Source organism: Pezoporus occidentalis, unplaced genomic scaffold (genome assembly GCF_034315485.1).
Source record: "Pezoporus occidentalis ecotype Australia unplaced genomic scaffold, CSIRO_AGI_Poc_V1 ctg250, whole genome shotgun sequence".
Classification (NCBI taxonomy): Eukaryota; Metazoa; Chordata; class Aves; order Psittaciformes; family Psittacidae; genus Pezoporus; species Pezoporus occidentalis.
The window spans coordinates 1,102,431-1,120,365 of NW_026914395.1; the positions used below are offsets into that span (position 1 = coordinate 1,102,431).

At 60.9% G+C, this 17,935-nt stretch overlaps 2 protein-coding genes across 3 annotated transcripts; one reads left to right on the forward strand and one right to left on the reverse strand.

The window, feature by feature from the left end:
- The first annotated feature begins 417 nt into the window (after positions 1-417).
- Positions 418-5,320, forward strand: SIRT3 (sirtuin 3). 2 transcript variants are annotated; one of them, XM_062623349.1, is made up of 7 exons: positions 418-482; positions 988-1,185; positions 1,859-2,091; positions 2,242-2,342; positions 2,518-2,679; positions 2,992-3,201; positions 4,415-4,553. In XM_062623349.1, exons 2-7 carry the CDS (start codon positions 1,106-1,108, stop codon positions 4,439-4,441), a joined length of 813 nt encoding a protein of 270 aa, XP_062479333.1. In that variant the 5' UTR covers positions 418-482; positions 988-1,105; the 3' UTR covers positions 4,442-4,553. The 2 variants fall into 2 exon arrangements, with proteins under 2 accessions (XP_062479333.1, XP_062479335.1); XM_062623351.1 differs by lacking the exon at positions 4,415-4,553 and adding an exon at positions 5,184-5,320 and having other exon boundaries at positions 419-482.
- A 1,929-nt stretch (positions 5,321-7,249) lies between these two features.
- Positions 7,250-17,919, reverse strand: RIC8A (RIC8 guanine nucleotide exchange factor A). Its single transcript, XM_062623359.1, has 10 exons — positions 17,761-17,919; positions 15,218-15,265; positions 12,764-13,378; positions 12,059-12,153; positions 11,128-11,278; positions 10,398-10,493; positions 9,997-10,141; positions 8,719-8,863; positions 8,314-8,433; positions 7,250-7,835 (listed from the first exon to the last, which is right to left on the reverse strand). The coding sequence occupies exons 1-10, from the start codon at positions 17,842-17,844 to the stop codon at positions 7,715-7,717; spliced, it is 1,620 nt and encodes a 539-aa protein (XP_062479343.1). The 5' UTR covers positions 17,845-17,919; the 3' UTR covers positions 7,250-7,714.
- Positions 17,920-17,935: the final 16 nt, after the last annotated feature.

A 17,935-nucleotide genomic window follows, 5' to 3' on the forward strand; every position in this document is an offset into this window, starting at 1 on the left:
CCTCGGCCCCGGCGCGACCGCGCTCCGGCCCTGCACACTCACTTCCGGCCCTGCACACTCACTTCCGGCACGCGCGGGGCACGCCGGGTACCGTAGGGCTCCGCGGTGACCCCCCCCGCACCGCGGTAACCATGGCAACGCATCACGCACCCAGGTCCGCGCCCCCCGCCCCATCGGGACCCCCCGAATCCCCCGCACCGGCTCCGAGCGGGGCCCGCGGTGGGGCCGGGCCGGGCCGGGAGGCGGCGGCGGCCCCGCGCTGCTCCTCGGGGCACTGCGGTAGCGCGGGGCGGGGAGCGCGGCCATGGAGCGCGGGGCGCGGCGGGGGCTGCTGGCGGCCGGTGAGAGCGGGGGTTGCGGGGGGGGTGCGGGGGAACGCGGGGTCCCCCCCTCACCGGTTCTTCCCTTGCAGCCTGGCGGAGCCTGCGGGAGCGCGGCCCGGCCCGGATCCCGCTCAGCGCCGCGGGCCCCGCCGCTCGCAGGTACCGGGGGCCGGGGGCCGCGCCGGGCCCGAGGTGAGGCAGCCCCGGGGGAGCCGCATCCACCGGGGGACACCGGGGGCTGCAGCGGGCAATGGGGCAGCGCCGCGGTCCCGGCGGCTCCCGCCTGGGGCTTCCCCCGCCTGCCCCTGCCCCGTCGGTTCAGCCCCGGTTACCGGCGGCTGCCCTGGCACCGGGCATGCGGAACAGGTGAAGATGCCGCCGGTAACCGGGGCAGCGCTGTCCCCGGTGGCAGCATCGCCCTGCGGGAACCGCTGGAACTCAGCTCTGCACCCCCCGAGCAGCGCAAATCAACCTGGGAGCCCCAGCGCGGCTGCTCCGCAGCCCCGTGCCCACCCCGCTCCCGGGTACCGGGCATGGATTTGGGATCCGCATAGAGCGCAATGGCAATACCGGCCCCGGGGCTGGGGTGGACGGACGGAAGCACCAGGGCAGTTCCCGGCTGAGCCGCTGCCAGCCCGGGCTCTGCTTCCCCCTGTTCCCGCAGGATCCCAGGGACAAGGCTCCTCTCCCTGTCTGCGGCCGCCGGAGCCGTCCTGGGGCTGGGCCGGTGGGGAGATGGCGGAGGGAAGCAGCAGCTCACCCTGCGGGATGTGGCGGAGCTCATGCGGAAGAGGGAATGTCACCGGGTGGTGGTGATGGCTGGAGCTGGGATCAGCACCCCCAGCGGCATCCCCGACTTCAGGTTCCACCTCCATTAATTCCCTCACCAGTGCTGGAAGAGCCAAGACCTCTGCTTGGTGCTGGTCCCTGCCACTCTCTGCCCCCTGTTTTGCTTTTCTGTGCCAGGCTGGGCACAGGAGTCCCCAGTCCTGCTGCTCCTCCTTTTCCAGCCAGGCGTGGGGCCATGCCTTGGCCCAGCTCTTCAGGATGGTCAAGTCCCAGAATCCCAGCCTGGTTTGGCTTGAAGGGACCTTAAAGCTCCTCCAGCTCCAACCGCTGCCACGGGCAGGGACCCCTTCCACTGGAGCAGCTTGCTCCAAGCCCCTGTGTCCAACCTGGCCTTGAGCACTGCCAGGGATGGGGCAGCCACAGCTTCTCTGGGCACCCTGTGCCAGCGCCTCAGCACCCTCACAGGGAAGAGCTTCTGCCTAAGAGCTCATCCCAGTCTCCCCTCGGGCAGGTTCAAGCCATTCCCCTTGGCCTGTCCCTACAGGCCCTTGTCCCAAGCCCCTCTCCAGGTTTCCTGCAGCCCCTTTAGGCACTGGAGCTGCTCTGAGGTCTCCCCTTCAGGAGCCTTCTCTTCTCCAGGCTGACCCAGCCCAGCTCTCTCGGCCTGGCCCCAGAGCAGAGCACATCCACCACTGGCACTGGGTCATCCCTTCTGCCCCTGACTCCAGCCCCTCTCCCCTCTGCAGGTCCCCGGGGAGCGGGCTCTACAGTAACCTGGAGCAGTACAACATCCCCTACCCCGAGGCCATCTTTGAACTCGCCTATTTCTTTACCAACCCCAAGCCCTTTTTCACTCTGGCCAAGGAGCTCTACCCCGGCAACTACAGACCCAACTACGCCCACTACTTCCTGAGGCTGCTGCACGACAAGGGGCTGCTCCTGCGCCTCTACACCCAGAACATCGATGGGCTGGAGCGGGGTGAGCTCTCCCTTCCCCATTGCTCAGCAGCAGCAGGCAGGGAAGGGGTGAGGGTGGGAAGCAGAGCAGGAGGCAGGGCTGGGACAGGCCCAGTGGAATTCCTGGTTTCACCCTGTGCTGAGCTGCTCCTTTCGCCTGTGCCGTGCCCAGTTGCTGGGATCCCTCCCGACAGGCTGGTGGAAGCCCACGGCACCTTTGCCACTGCCTCTTGCACCGTGTGTCGAAGGAACTTCCCAGGAGAGGACTTCAGGGTGAGTGCTCGCAGATGGGCATCGCCACAGCTCAATGCGAGGAGGGAGAGGAGGAGGAGGAGGAGGAAAACCTTGGCGGGCTGTGACTGCCCTCAGGCCCAGGGGCTTGATGGAGGGGCTGAGGCTTGGGGCTGTGGTGGCTCTGCCCCTGGCTGTGGGTTCACTCTCGCTGCAGGGGGACGTAATGGCGGACAGGGTCCCTCGCTGCCCCGTCTGCACCGGGGTCATCAAGCCCGACATCGTGTTCTTCGGCGAGGAGCTCCCGCAGCGCTTCCTCCTGCACGTGGCCGACTTCCCCATGGCTGACCTGCTCTTCGTCATTGGAACGTCCCTGGAGGTCTGCGGCCCAGGGGGACACGAAGGGCCTGGGGGGACCTGGAGGAGGGGGGCTTAGAGGAGAAGGGAAGAAGCGGGGTTATGGAGGTAGAATTTGAGGTGGCAGGAGAGAAAGGGGGTGCCTGCACCCGAGACCCTCTGGGAACGCCCAGTGCTCTGTGAAAGCAGAGCGAGAGCTGAGCTTTGTGGTACCCGAGGGAAGGCCCCTGCTGGCACCCACAGTGGGGACCGGTTCCACGCAGCGCTCACAGCTCGGGGTGGGGTGAATTCATGCCCTCAGTGGGTGATGCTCTCCCTGCCCCTCCGCTTGCAGGTGGAGCCCTTTGCCAGCCTGGCCGGGGCCGTGCGTGGCTCTGTTCCCCGGGTGCTCATCAACAGAGACCTCGTGGGCCCCTTTGCGTGGCAGCAGCGCCACAACGACGTGGCCCAGCTCGGGGACGTGGTCCGCGGGGTGCAGGCGCTGGTGGAGCTGCTGGGCTGGAGCTGGGAGCTGCAGGCGCTCATCCAGAAGGAGAAGGAAAAGGTGGGAAGGGCTCAGAGCCGCGTCTCCCTCCCTGCCTCCCTCAGCCTCTTCCTTGCTTGGGCTGGAGTTGTGCCGGGGGAGCAGGTTTGTGTTGCAGGGGCTGCACTTGCTCCACAGACACTGCCCGGCCTGCAGCCTGCACTCACAGGGCCCCAAAGAGGTGCAGAAAGGTTAAAAAGCAACAAGAGGCCCCAAACCCAACCCCAGGGCTGCTTAGCAGGGAGGGTGAGCACGTGGCTGCGTGCTGCAGTGGTCCAGGAGGGGAGGACGCAGTGGTCCAGGAGGGGAGGACGCAGGGGTCCAGGAGGGGAGGACGCAGGGGTCCAGGAGGGGAGGACGCAGGGGTCCAGGAGGGGAGGACGCAGGGGTCCAGGAGGGGAGGACGCAGGGGTCCAGGAGGGGAGGACGCAGGGGTCCAGGAGGGAAGGACGCAGGGGTCCAGGAGGGAAGGACGCAGGGGTCCAGGAGGGAAGGACGCAGGGGTCCAGGAGGGAAGGACGCAGGGGTCCAGGAGGGAAGGACGCAGGGGTCCAGGAGGGAAGGACGCAGGGGTCCAGGAGGGAAGGACGCAGGGGTCCAGCAGGGGAGGGGTCCAGCAGGGGAGGGGTCCAGCAGGGGAGGACGCAGGGGTCCAGGAGGGGAGGGGTCCAGGAGGGGAGGACGCAGGGGTCCAGAGGGGAGGACGCAGGGGTCCAGGAGGGGAGGACGCAGGGGTCCAGCAGGGGAGGATGCACCAACCTCAGGTGAAACAGGGAGAGCAGGGGAAGGGCCAGGCTCTGGGCTGGGTGGGAGCACGCTGGGGCTTCTCCAAGCCGTGACCCACTTGGGTGCTGCAGAGGTTTCCATTGGTTTCCTCTGGGTGTTGGCTTGTTCCCAAAGGCACCAACAGAGCTCTGCAGGTGAAGGTGCAGCTCCTGAGCTGGAGGTGGCTGGTGAGAACATCCCCCATCCCCTGTGTGGGGAACAGCAGGACTCAGCACCAGAGACAGCAAACAGGGGTGCTCTTGAGGCAGTGCCTGCTGTGGAAAGCTCCAGCAGCCTGAGCTGCTGCTCTGGGCTGGGTTTAAGCTGCTTTTTCCCTGGCCAGGAGGCTGTGACACTGCTGATGGCAAACGAACATGAAGTTACTGAGCTAAAGCAAGGGCCGGGCCTCACCGCAGTGCAGCTTCCCTCTACCTGTACATTCATTCCATTGCTTTGGTTCCATTTCTAGTGGGTTTTCTGGTCACTGGAGAAGTAACAGCAGTAACAAAGGGAGGCTCCAATGGTGCTGTGTGAGACTGGACAAGGTGCAGTGGTGCCAGCCAGGCCAGAGGGTGCTCACTCCACCCCACAGCATGTTTGTTAACTAGATTTTTCCCCAGTGATAATTTAGTTCTCTTTTTATCCCGTGGATCCTTTATTTCCCTGTGCCCCCATTCCTACATCTGGGATCTGAGGTCTTCAGGAGTAAGAAACGACATGAGAGCAAGATCTTAATGATCCCAAGTTTAGTGCAAGGGGTGATGATTGCATTGCTTTAGGGCTGCTGGGAAGATCCTTCCACATTTGGCATCAAACACTTTCTAGGCTTCTTTGAAGCAGCAGTTGTAGCTCCTGGGCTGGGCCAGCCTCCACTTGTGCACGTGGGCACAGCGCTGCTGCCTGCTCCCTGCAGTGAGAAGCCAGTTGTACTTCACAGATGCACCTTCCCTGTGCGACTTCAACCCAGGACAAAACCTGGCTTCAAGATTCCAACACAGCACTCAGGTTGTCCTTACCTGCAGCACACGCTGGGGTTGGGATGCGCAGGAAGGGTCAGGCTTTTGCTTTCCACTACAAACCATTCTGCAGCGTGCTAGGCCAGCCCTTGGTTTAGATCCCGGGGGATGAAGTGATGCCAATGGGGTAAAGCACAAACCCCAGACTGCTCCTCCCTGTGGGGACTGGTGCTGATGGGAGCTGGAAGGGCCCGGCCGACGCTGTGGTTGCTCTGCTTTTAGCTGGATGCCAAGTTCAAGTAGGAGCTGCTGCAGAGGGCCGGGCGCTGGGCAGAGGAGCCGCGGTGACACCAGCACGGGCAGAGCAGGCGGTCCTGGTGGAGCCACGGCAGAGGCCACCAGCGCGGCAGTGCCGGAGCAGAGCCCATGAAGGTTTCCCTACCTGAGACACCGGAGCAGGCACCGAGCGCTGCTCCCTCCTCATCTGGCACCGCTGAGGGACACTTAACCTCTCCCATGGCTCCGGCTGCCACGCCACCAGCCCAGCACAGCTCCAGCACGGACCGCACCAGCGCGCCCCAGGACCTGCACGTCAGAGGAGGCTCGAGCACCCAGCTGCTGCCTGGGGCTCCCTCTTCCCGAGCCATCCAACCTCAGGGCCCCTCACAGGGTTTGGGCTCTCAGGGAGCAAGAGCTGGAAGCGCTGTGAGGGTCAGGCCTGAGGGCAGGAGCACCTGGAGCGAAGTCTTCCAGCTCCCCCCAGGGCAGAGCATCTCCACCTCCAGCAGCTCCTCCTCAGACACTGTCTGCAGCCCTCAGGTGCCAGCTCTGCAGGCTCATTGTTCAGACAAGCTCATAGGGACAAGCTGCCCCGGGGCCTGGTCACTGCAGCCACCTCAAGCTGCTGTTTGGAATCAGTGCAATGTTAACCATTTAGTAATAAATGAGTTTCATTCTTCTGCTGCTCTCACCCGAGGGGTTTCTGTAACCTCCCATCTCCTCAGCGGCACACACTGTCCCCAACACCGCTCCCTTCACTGCCCCTTACCCTCCCTGTAAGCACCGTCCCAGGGAGAGGTGGGATCACAGCACCACGGTGATGTCCTGCTCATTCCCAAACGGGCCCAGCAGAGGTACCGTGCATATCCCAGTGCAGCACCACATCCTTTTGGGACAGGAATTGTTCCTCAGCTCCATCTAAACCTGCCCTGGTGCAGCTTGAGGCCGTTTCCTCTTGTCCCATCCCTTGTTCCTTGGGAGCAGAGCCCAGCCCCTCCTGGCTCCATCCTGCTCTCAGGCACTTGTAGGCAGCCATCAGGTCCCCCCTGAACCTTCTCCACACTGAACCCCCCAGCTCCCTCAGCCCTTCCCCATCACACTTGGGCTCCAGGCCCTGCACCAGCTCCGTTGCCCTTCTCTGGCCCCACTCCAATGAGAAGCTCAAGCGGTGCCCATTGCACAGGCAGAACCCAGCAGTGGAATCAACCATCAACTGCTCCAGAGCATCCGGCCAGGAGCTGAGCCACATCCTGTGAGCAACTCCGTGCCCAGCGCTTGAGCTGAGGCTGGCTCGCGACCCTCAAGCTTCAATGCTTGGTTTAATGGTGGGATGCTCCCCTGGGTTATACCTGGGGGTGGTGCAGGGACAGGTCCTGGCTCAGCCCCAGTTTAATGCTACACTTTCACCTCAGAGTGGCCAGAACAGAACCGCGTGCACAGAAAGAGCTAAAGAACATCCCTGACCTGCTCAGGCCATTGCGCCCCATGAACCACTGCCACGAGCTCGTTGTGGTTTCTTTATTCCAGCATCACTTCTGCATTCCTACTCGTGACAGGGAGCTGGGGAGCTCTGGGACGTGACACAGACTAAAAGGTTTCCTTTAAAATAGTCCTCTTTAAAAAGAAATAAAACCAACCAGAACAAGACAAACCTAAAGCCACAGCGGGGGGGACAGGACAGGCACCAGCCCCGGGTGTCCCTGGGGAAGCCAAGGCAGGCGAGGGCAGCCCACAGAGCACAGCCTGCCCTTTCCTTTGGGAAGCTCAGGATGGGGAAAGGCCCATGGCAAAGACTGAGCTGGGAGGCCACAGGAACACTGCACAGTGCCAGCCTGCTCCCGGCCAGCACGGGGGTGGGACCTGCATGGGAATGTTGGCAACGGGAATGCTGGAAGCTTCACACAGAGGCTTCACCTGCTCCCTGCACTGCACCCGCTGCGGCTGCCCTCACTCCTGCCACTCACACGTCCACACTGCTGATGTGCACAGACAGCACCACATGCACACAGAGCTGCCTGCAGGGCCATGGCTGCACCCACGGGCTGCCCCCCGGAACTGCCGGGAGCCACCACTCAGCCCCCCATTCCCAGCCGTGATGCCAGGGAGCAGCTCCCCCCCAGCCCGGGCTGGCCGCACTTTCCCATGCACACTGACAGGGCTGCACATGCACACAGTGCTCTGCAGGCTGCTGAACCCCGGTGGTGGGACCAAGATCCTCCCCCAGCCCGTTTCTGCTGAATATCCTGCATTAAAAACATCCTACTGGGAAGTCCTGGAAAAGTTTGGAGTGGGGAATCCTCAAGGTGGAGCCAGGCCTCGGGCAGGAGGTGTGGAGCTGGGAAGAGGCAGGAGGTGCTCCTGTGAGGGGCTGTCGAGGGCTCCATGCTGGATCCAGACCCTGCAGGGAGGCTCCTGGACCAGCACCAGCCTCTGGTGCAGCACCAGCCCCGGAGCACTGGGGGGGCTCCCAGCTCAGCCCCGAAGCACTGGGGGGGCTCCCAGCTCAGCCCCGGAGCACTGGGGGGGCTCCCAGCTCAGTCCAGCCCCAGGTCCGAGTCAGACGAGGACCTGTCCTCAGCGGCGTCGCGCAGGGCGCTGTGCATGGGTGCCAGGCTGCCGCCGGGTGTGATGCCCATGGGCTGGATCACCTGCTCTCTGCAGCCAGGGACAGGGGAAAGGAAGCACCGGGCTGCAGCAGCCAGCATGGAAACGGACGTGGGCTACAGCAGAAACATGGGGCCTGCCCAAGGCAGCCCAGAACCACCCCAGGCCACCACCAAGAATCCCTTTTGAGAAGCAGGGGACAGCTCTGGCCATAAAGCCCCCAGCACGGTGAGGGGATGGCTGGGAGCACAAGTGTTCCCTGCTCAGGGCCCTCAGAGCAGGCCCAGTGCTTGGAAGCACAGGCACATGGAGGGATTTCACAGTACAGCATCGTGCCAGGGGTGTGTGGGGCTGGGGATGCCTCCCCCTGCACCAGTGGGGCCCAGCTCAAGGAAGCATTTCCCCACGTATCTCCTGCTCCCCCTCACCTCCCTTCAGTCGGTGGTGGCCTTAGAAAGGCCTGTGGCAAATGCAGATCACAGCCACACGGGTGCTAATGCAGACACGAACAGACAGAGCTGTCTGGTACCTGGACAGTTTGTCAAACATGTTCACTAACTTCATGGCCTCATATTCCTTCTGCTCCTCAGTCATCCCTTCCATGGGGTTGGGCAGCTTCTCCTCGACTCGGCCCGTCACGGGGTTAATGCTGCAAGAAGAAGAGCAAGGGCAGGGCAGGGGAGGGGGAAAAGCAGAGCAGTGACCAAAGGGCTCTTTGAAGACCTGGGTTCTACTGAGCAGGGGAGCACAGTGTCAAGACTGCCTTTAAGTGCACAGTGCAATGTGGTGCTTCTGCTTCCTGCATGTCCTACACACAGTGCCTGTGGAAGGGCAGGACAAGGGAGACGACAGAGAACAGATGAAGAGGGGGACAGAGCGGGAGTGGGAGGTGGTGGAGGAAAGGGGGGCTCTGGACAGGGAACAGGCTTCTTACTTGGGCTTTGCCTCTTTGTACTCCTCCGTGTCCGTGTCCTCATCTTCCGAGTACTCTCCCTCTTCCCGGCCCCCGGCCATGAGGCCTCGTGCTGCCAGCAGCCCCGCGGCATTCCCATAGCCCGTGTACTTCACAAACCGGGACACTGCGGGAGAGGGGAGACACCAACCCCCTGTGCTCCCCTCTGCTGGTGTCAATGGGGAGACACCAACCCCCTGTGCTTCCCCCTGCTGGTGCCAGGGGAGAGACACCAACCCCCTGTGCCTCCCTCTGCTGCTGTCAATGGGGAGACACCAACCCCCTGTGCTTCCCCCTGCTGCTGTCAATGGGGAGACACCAACCCCCTGTGCTTCCCTCTGCTGCTGTCAATGGGGAGACACCAACCCCCTGTGCTTCCCTCTGCTGGTGCCAGGGGAGAGACACCAACCCCCTGTGCTTCCCCCTGCTGCTGTCAATGGGGAGACACCAACCCCCTGTGCTTCCCTCTGCTGCTGTCAATGGGGAGACACCAACCCCCTGTGCTTCCCTCTGCTGCTGTCAATGGGGAGACACCAACCCCCTGTGCTTCCCTCTGCTGGTGCCAGGGGAGAGACACCAACCCCCTGTGCTTCCCTCTGCTGGTGCCAGGGGAGAGACACCAACCCCCTGTGCTTCCCTCTGCTGGTGCCAGGGGAGAGACACCAACCCCCTGTGCTTCCCCCTGCTGCTGTCAATGGGGAGACACCAACCCCCTGTGCTTCCCTCTGCTGCTGTCAATGGGGAGACACCAACCCCCTGTGCTTCCCCCTGCTGCTGTCAATGGGGAGACACCAACCCCCTGTGATTCCCTCTGCTGCTGTCAATGGGGAGACACCAACCCCCTGTGCCTCCCTCTGCTGCTGTCAATGGGGAGACACCAACCCCCCTGTGCTTTCCTCCTGCTCCTGCCCATCTGCCCCTGTGCGTGCCCCAACAGCAAGACTGGAGCAAGGCCACGGAGACCTGGAGATGCCAACACTCCTTTGGGCTCTGCCCTGGAACAGGCTCCCACTTTGCCCCAGGAAGGGCAGTACAACAGCCATGGGTGAGGGTCTGAACAGGGTGGTGGGGTGCCCTCCAGCACAGCTCTTCACTCACCGCTGGCATGAGACACAGCAGCTCCTCCCCACAGCGCCCCGGGATGCTTTCCACTTCCTCCTCCTCGGTGTACCCGGCCCACGGGAACAGAGGTTCCCACTGGATGCAGAGGGTCGCCCACCCCACGCTCCCTGTCCCAGGGCAGCCCCTGCCTGCGCTCACCGCTCTCCTTGCAGAGCACGAAGAGGAACTCTGCGGCGCAGTGCTTCACGTCCGTGTCGATGTGGGTCATGAGCCGCACCAGCTTGTTCCGCAGCGCGTTCCCCACCTCCGGCCGGTTCCTCACGTCCCGCAGCGGAGGCAGCACCTGTGGGGCCGTGGGGAAGGGGATCAGTGGGGCTGGAGCAGGTCAGGAGGGGACAACGCACGTGTGGTCAGCCCCAACGAGCAATGCACAGAGACGTGGACAAAACACTGCGGGTACCAAAGGCCTCAACCCCCCCAGACCAGAGCCCAGCAGAGACACGGGGCCCTGTTGGCAGGGTGGCAGTGACCAGGTGTGCTCCCTGGACCCTCTCTCCTGGGAGCAGCATCCCTCAGCTGGTGCCTGAGCCTCAGCGCACCTTGGCCTTCAGGAACTTCCTGGTCTGGCGGTGGACGCGGGCGCTCTCCGTCAGCAGGTTCAGCACTGGGGTCAGGCTCTCCTTCAGCTTGTGTCCCTGCAGAGGCACCACAAAACCAGCACCACATGAGACGCACTGAGCTCAGCCCCTCTGGCTTGCGGCGGAGAACGTGAGTGCAGACATCAGGGAAAGAGCTGGACATCAAAGCTCCCAGCCTCTGCCGCAGCGGTTCCAGTGCTCCACCACTCCCAAACCCACGGCTTTCTGAGCCCTGCTCCATAGCACAGCAGCTTCCAGCTGCTAGAAATACTTGTGGGGCATCCGGAGTGGAGAAGTGCAGTGGTAAAATGTGAAGACCCTTTGGAAGGACTCCAGAGGCTGAAACCACAGCCGGCTTGAAACCAACACAAACCGAGGCTTCAGAAGCTGCTCACCAGGTCGCTACTGAGCTGACTGAAACAGAACCCATTTCCCACCACGCAGCTAATCCCCTGCTGCTCAACCAGCCCCACTGCCCACAGCCCACCAACTGGTGACACAGCCACTTTGTCGGTCAACAGACACTGGTTTAGCCCCACCAACCCCAAGTTTGGCCTCCATTAAAAGCTGCCCCTTCCATAAAGAGCTATCTCCAAGCCCCCCCGTGCGCTGTGGGGCCTTCCCGGGCTGCAGGCAGGGTGCCCTGCAGTGAGCTGCTGCAAGCGAGCAGGGAAGCAGCCTCACAACTCACCCTGTCCAGGCGGCGCTCCAGGAAGTCCAGCAGGATGCTGACCGCATCCATGTTGACACCCATGTACTCCAGGGAGCCGGGCCGCACTTTGGGGGCGAGGAGCACATCCAGACACTTGAGGGGCAGGTTGCCCAGCAGGTTAACCGTGTGGCTGGGCAAGGAAGGGAGGAGAGAACACAGTCATGGGGCTTTGCTCACGGAAGTCCCTCAGCTCTCCAGAGATGGAGGCTCATCGCTAACGTCCAGCAGTGAGGGGACCCTGAGATCCAAGTTGCCTCTGGACAGCACCCCAGACTCCTCACACCACTGAGAGGGGATAAATTAAACTGCTTTTGGGGTCACAACTATGTTCTGGGAGTCCAAAGAGACTTTGCTGACAGCTGAGAAACCACAGATCCTGACACGGAGGCCAAGCAGGTCTTTCTCCAGGGCCTCCTGCTGTATCACTATCATTCCTTCTCACCCCAATAGCCATTCAGTGTATTGCTTGGGATTCCTGACTGAGGGCAGTGTCACCAGCTCAGCGCTGACACCCCGGGCCAGGAATGCTCAGTGATGTGCCCCAGGCAACTCCTCAGCCTGGCTTAAGGGACTGACACACCACGGGCTCTAATCAAAGCACCAAACATCTGCCCTGGCAAAGGCCACAAGTGGTGGCATTTGAGCAGGTCGGAGGCAGGGGGTGGAAGGGGATGGAACACAGCCCTCGGGCAGGCTGGGAGAACACAACACACTCCTCTCTGTGCTGGCAGCACAGACAAGGTGTCTGCAGGAAGGACAGGGCTAGTCCACCAGGCTGGACCAAAGGTACCCGCTCCGGTGTCACCTCAGCAATCGCCACACAAGCAGAGGATGCTAAAGCCAAAGTCAGGCAGGATGTGCCTTAGCAGACCTGTTGCTAGTGAGATGGTGACCAACTGCTCTAACAGACCTGTGGAACTCCTCTGTCCTGTCCTCTCCATCAGCAGAGATCATGAGGCAGTGACGCAGGAGAGCCCCCAGGTGCCGGTACAAAGCAGCATCCTCCTGCCCCCAAACAGAGAATGGAAACCTGCATCAGGAAAGGGATCCTCCACATCCCAGAGCCTGCCCTGAGCCCACAGCCCCATCCAGCAGCCTGCAACTGACTGCAGGGTGGCTCAAGTGAAAGCAGCCTCCAGCTCTCCTCTCAGGACAATTCACAGATTCCCTGCTGCCCTATACCTTTCCCCTCGCTCTGGGACACTGAGCCAAAGGCTGGAAGTGGCCCCAAACCAGCCCCATGGGTTAGCCAGAGGTGTTCTCCATCACATCCTCCCTTGACCTGGTCCAGAAAGTGAAGGAGCACCAGGCCAGGCTCAGAAGTCAGTTACTGGGGTGTCTGCTCTGCCCTTGTGCAGTGAACAGTGTCATTAAGAAGGGAAACACCCAGCCTGTAAACTGCAATGCTCTGGAAGTCTGACGTGTCACTAATGCACTGGACAGAGGCAGTGCCCAAGGGAGGAAGCTCTGCCACACGAGGCTCCTGCCACCCCTCTCTGTCCCAGGGGCTGCACGAGGGCCAGTTTGTAACAGAGGACACGCAAGTGAGGAGAAAGGCAGCAGTGAAAGCCAGCCTGGAGCCAGGCACGTGTACGGGGGAACACCAGGGACTTACCTCATCCACCTCCCTCTTGCTGGAGTCGAAGGTGATGTTGAAGAGCACTTTGAGGATCTCCATGGCGCGCTCCGTCTCCTGCCGAGGCAAAGGTGGGAGAAGCCCCTCCTCGGCGGCAACTTCGTAGGGGTCCATCCACTTCACACCCAGGGTGAGCTCCAGGGTATCCGCCATGAGGCTGACGCCCCGCAGCTCCTGGGCCAGCTGCTGGCGCGTGTCCACCCGCAGCGCCGTCAGCAGGAACAGCAGCCGCAGGTCGAAGAACTTCACCTCGTGGGGAAGGCTCCTCTCGTTGTAGAGCTTGATGCGCCCGGCCAGGCCCACCACGAGCCGCGCCTCGGCCGCCAGCGCCTGCGCCCGCGGGCTGCTGAACACCACGTTGCAGAGACACTTGAGGGACTCCAGGATCACGTCCAAGTCGGGGACCTCCCGGATGAGCTCCTCGGAGTAAGCGATGCCCGCGTGCCTGGAGAGGGTCCGCAGCCCGTCCTTGGTGGTGAAGGGCTCCAGGCAGGACTTGTCGCGGGACAGGATGCGGATGCTCTCCAGGCAGGTGACCTGGCAGGACGGCTGCAGCTCTCTCTCCAGGAACCTGATCAGCAGCTGGGCCATTTTCTGTGCCGTTGGGAACAAGGAACCAAGGAATGCCTCGTGCTCTGCCATTGACAGGGCTCCCCGCACCCTGTAACACTGCCCTGGGAGATGGGAGCATCATCTAGAGATGGGCCTGCTGACGGCGCTGGTTCAGGGGTGCACCCAGCAAGTGCTTGGCTCTGGCATCTGATCCTGGCCCAGTTCAAGCAAGAAACAAAGAGTGGCTGGGAGAGAGTATGAGATGTAAGGGGGGAGGATGAACAGACAACTGCTACTACCCCATATTGCAGCTTCACCCAGGCTAATGGGGTTTACTTGACAGCTGCATTAAGCAAAGAGGACAGAGCAAAAGCATCCCTTAAGGCTTCACTAACAACCAACTCAACAGCAGCCCTCCGCTCCCACCCAGAGCCTTCAGGTTAGGGAGGCATCTGCTCTGGGTGCTCCAGAAACAGACTGACAAGGCTGAGAGATGCATCAGAAGTCACCAAGGGAGGGGAATGGACCTAAGTGAGGTGAGAGCAGCACGTGATGCCCTCAGAAAGGAGGTGGTAAGACCTCAGGAGATTCAAATAAGCATTATCTCAGTGCTGTCTGCAGACCTACTAGCCCAGATCCTCTGCAGGGACAGGCTGGCAGAGCTCCACTAACACGGATTCACAAGAGCAGAGAATCAAACCCTCGTGGGTAACAGCACCGTGCGTGCCAGCGAGCGAGGCACGAGGAGGAGCAAAGGGAACTCCACACACAGGGCACAGCCTGGCCTGAGCCACATGTAGCAACACCTCATGTTACACCAGGCACCCACTGCTCCGACACCCTGGTGAGGTCAGGTCTCCCTGCATCTCTAACAACACCAGAGCGTGTGTCTTTCCGTGCACAGTACTAGGGGGAAGGAACCCAAGATCACAACAAGATTTGTCACTGCCTTAACACAGCCCCAGCTGGATGTGGTGATGATAAAAGGACCGAGGGAAGGAATGAATTTTAGACTCAGGTTAAAGAGATCTTGGAGAGTGTTCCCAAGGCTAAACCCTTCCAAGAACTGAGCACCAGGAGCTACATGGTGATGCTCCATCTGTGCTTCACGACTTACACCACAAAAGTGGAGCACCCCAAGGCTGTGTGACTGTGACTGTCCCTGCCCAAGCAGCCAGACAAGCAGGGCAGAGAGCTCAGATCCTGGGACATCTGGTCCTGTGCATCTGGCTGTACCTGGAAAAGCTGCACCCTGCATCAGCTGACAGACAAGAGGGGTCCTGCGCTCCACCCTGGCTGCATGGTCCATACTTGCTGTGATAACACAGGCACTGGCACAACCAACCAATGGGCTGGACCAGATGGAAAATAATCCAGGCTCTGTCAGGAAAAACTGACTTATTGATGCAGAGAAGCCCATCAGCCATGCGCAGCCACACACAGGTCTGCCCTGGTAAGAGCAGAAATGAACAGGCAGGAGAGCTTCCTTCCACTGAGGGCCAGATTACAGCAGCTCAAAGCATCTGTTAATAGAGAGCCTCAGCCAAAGCCCGCAGCTGCCTCAGGAGCCCTGCACGCTGCTGTGGCCTTGGCCTGGCAGAGCCATGCCACAGAGGATCACACCCATGGCTGGGACTGCATGTACTGCAGGACACAGAGGGCTTGCTGATGCTGGAAGGATGCTGACCTTCATCCTAAACCACCACCTACTGATGGGAACAGCCAGGCAGATGCTCTGAGCACCCCATTCCCTCACCAAGCTAATGAAAACACTCCTTTCTTTCCCCAAGGAGATGCCAGCACCAAACCTGCTGCACAGGAGTACCAACAGCAGCACATTCACACACTCAGCCAGAGGAAGACAGCAAAGCCTGTGCGCACCTTCCTCTCTTCCCGCTCCTCATCGTCAAAGGTGAAGCACTGAGATTTCTGTGGGGGAGAACAACACCAAGGAAAACAAACAGCAGGTTAGAAACGCACAAACCCATGGCCCTGGGCAGGGCAGGTCTGAAACCAAACTGCCCCAAAGCAAGCACCCCCTCAAGAGCAGCCCCCAGCAGAGGCAGGGAATCAGTGCTCGGAGAACCTCTGTCTGTGAGACAGAAGAGAACCAAATAGCCCAGGCACTGGAGGAAAGAGGATTCAGAAATCAGAATCCCAGCCTGGTTTGGCTTGAAGGGACCCTAAAGCTCCTCCAGCTCCAACCCCTGCCACAGGCAGGGACCCCTTCCACTGGAGCAGCTTGCTCCAAGCCCCTGTGTCCAACCTGGCCTTGAGCACTGCCAGGGATGGGGCAGCCACAGCTTCTCTGGGCACCCTGTGCCAGCGCCTCAGCTCCCTCACAGGGAAGAGCTTCTTATCCCATAACAGCCACAGTTCTCTGCTCCGTGACACCACCGAGCTGTGCCTACACAATTCTCCCCTTGACATTTACTGCTCCTCCTCCTGACCAACAGAAAGCACTTCTTGTTACCTGCAAACAGACCCCTAGGGTGACAGGTCCCATTCTTTAAGCACAACAGACCTGATCTCTCCACCTCCAGCAGATCACTTTCCTTGACCAGCTCCCACCTTTGACTGACACCACTCATCCCTGCGGAGCTGCTCAGGGGCAGGGATGACCACAACCAGGCATCCTCACGCCCTGCATTTATTCTCTCTTGAGGGATGGCAACTCCAGGGTATCCCATCCAAGGTCTCAAGGGCTGAGCTCATCTCCCACTGTATTTACCACATTATATGAGCTGCCCATTGCCTTCCTCCAGCCCAGGACTGGCTGCTCAGGGCTTTGGAGATCCCAGGTGCCCCCTGACTCCCTCATTCCACAAGTGCAGTCTCTCCTGCCACCTTTTTAATGCGCTGCCAATTCCTGTCCGCTTAACAGCGGAAGATCCAGTGTGCAGCTTAACCGTGCCCCAGCACCAAGGTCCTAGGGATGGCTTTGGTCCTGCCAGCCTAGACCAAGCCGTGGTGGATAACACAACATCAACAGGCTGCTGCAGAGCCTTCAGCCTTCACAGGGTGCCCTCTCCTGCTGCCCCTCACTCTGAGGAACTGGGGGTCCAGTCCTGGAGCTGATGTGCTCTGCAGGCAACCAGGGCACTTGTGCTCTCCCACTGCACCCTCTTGGCACGCTCCTGTAGCCCCATTCGTGTCTATTTTGCATACCTGTGGCTTTGCTTTAGCTGTAGTTTACTCCTGGCAATGACTGACTGAGCCTGCAACAGTGAATTCAAACGTATCCCACAAGGAGGGTGCAGCACCATCGACTACAGTAAAAATGAGGCAAGGAGATTGCTCAGTTCATCTGCAGCATCACAGCCCCCTCTGATTGCTCCCGACAGTCCAGCAGAACCACTGCCACCCTCACAGCTTCCTACACTGCAGCACCAGCAAAGGACAACAGAAAAACCCGTGTCTGGTACCTCTGGCTGACCACACACGGAACTCTGGCAGCACTTCCAGCTCCTCCAGCGTTACACCTGGAGCAGGTGATGTTACTCCTATGGAGCAACATCCAGGAGGGACCTGCTCCTTCTCAGCCACATCTCCCCCGTTTCAAAGCTGGGAAGAGCCTCACTCTCCTCTTGCACACCCCTGCACAAGGCTCCCGGCTCTCCCCGCTGCTCCCCTCCTACTCGGGGTGGTGCAGGCTGAGTCAGGAGCTCTGCAGGGCCCCCCGCCCCGGTGGGAACCCTGAAGATTTCCCTGACAACCAGAGTCTATTTGTGATGGGATTTACCCCCACAGATCCCCCTGTGCCACTTTAAAGCTCAAAGTGCTTCCCCCTCTGCTTCCCTACTGTTCTTAGAACCACAGAATGGTTTGGGTTGGAAGGGACCTCAAAGCCCATCCAGCTCCAACCCCTGCCACGGGCAGGGACCCCTTCCACTGCAGCAGCTTGCTCCAAGCCCCTGTGTCCAACCTGGCCTCAAACACTGCCAGGGATGGGGCAGTTTCCTGTTTTGATGTCCTCTACCCCCAGTTCAGAGCAGGCACCTGCACCGGGCTCCAGCAGCCCCATCCCTGCCCTCCTGTGATCTTTTACTTGCAAATCACAACAACCACTTCACCTGCAGCCTTCCCAGGCCCCAAACCTCACCTCCAAACCTTGCCTTAACATAAAGGCTTCTCCTGCTTGGTCTGCACCCAGATTTCCCTCCAGGTTTTACTTGATAGCTCAGTAACAATAGTTACAAGAATAACCCCTTTGCCCTTCTCCACCCTTTACTTGCAATACAGAAAGGAACCAAGAGAACGAGAGGCTGCTCAGCTGCTCCCCAACCAAACACCAGGCAACAGCCCATCCGCAGGGAAAACAGAAGCAGCCCGTCCATGTGCTGGCAGTAACACGCAGGCAGACGTGCTCCGCGGGGACCCATGGACCCAAACCCCACCGCAGGAGAGGCTGGGACCTCACTCACCTCCCGGTTGTAGACCTGAAGCACCTTGAGCACGGCGTCCTGCTCCCCGCTCTCCAGCGTGGCCACCACTGCCCTGAGCTCCATTATCTCCCTGGCTCAGCTCGGCTGGGCTCAGCTCAGCGAGGTGAACCGGGAGCTCCCCCGCTCCGGGTAACGGCAGCGCGGAAGGACCTGG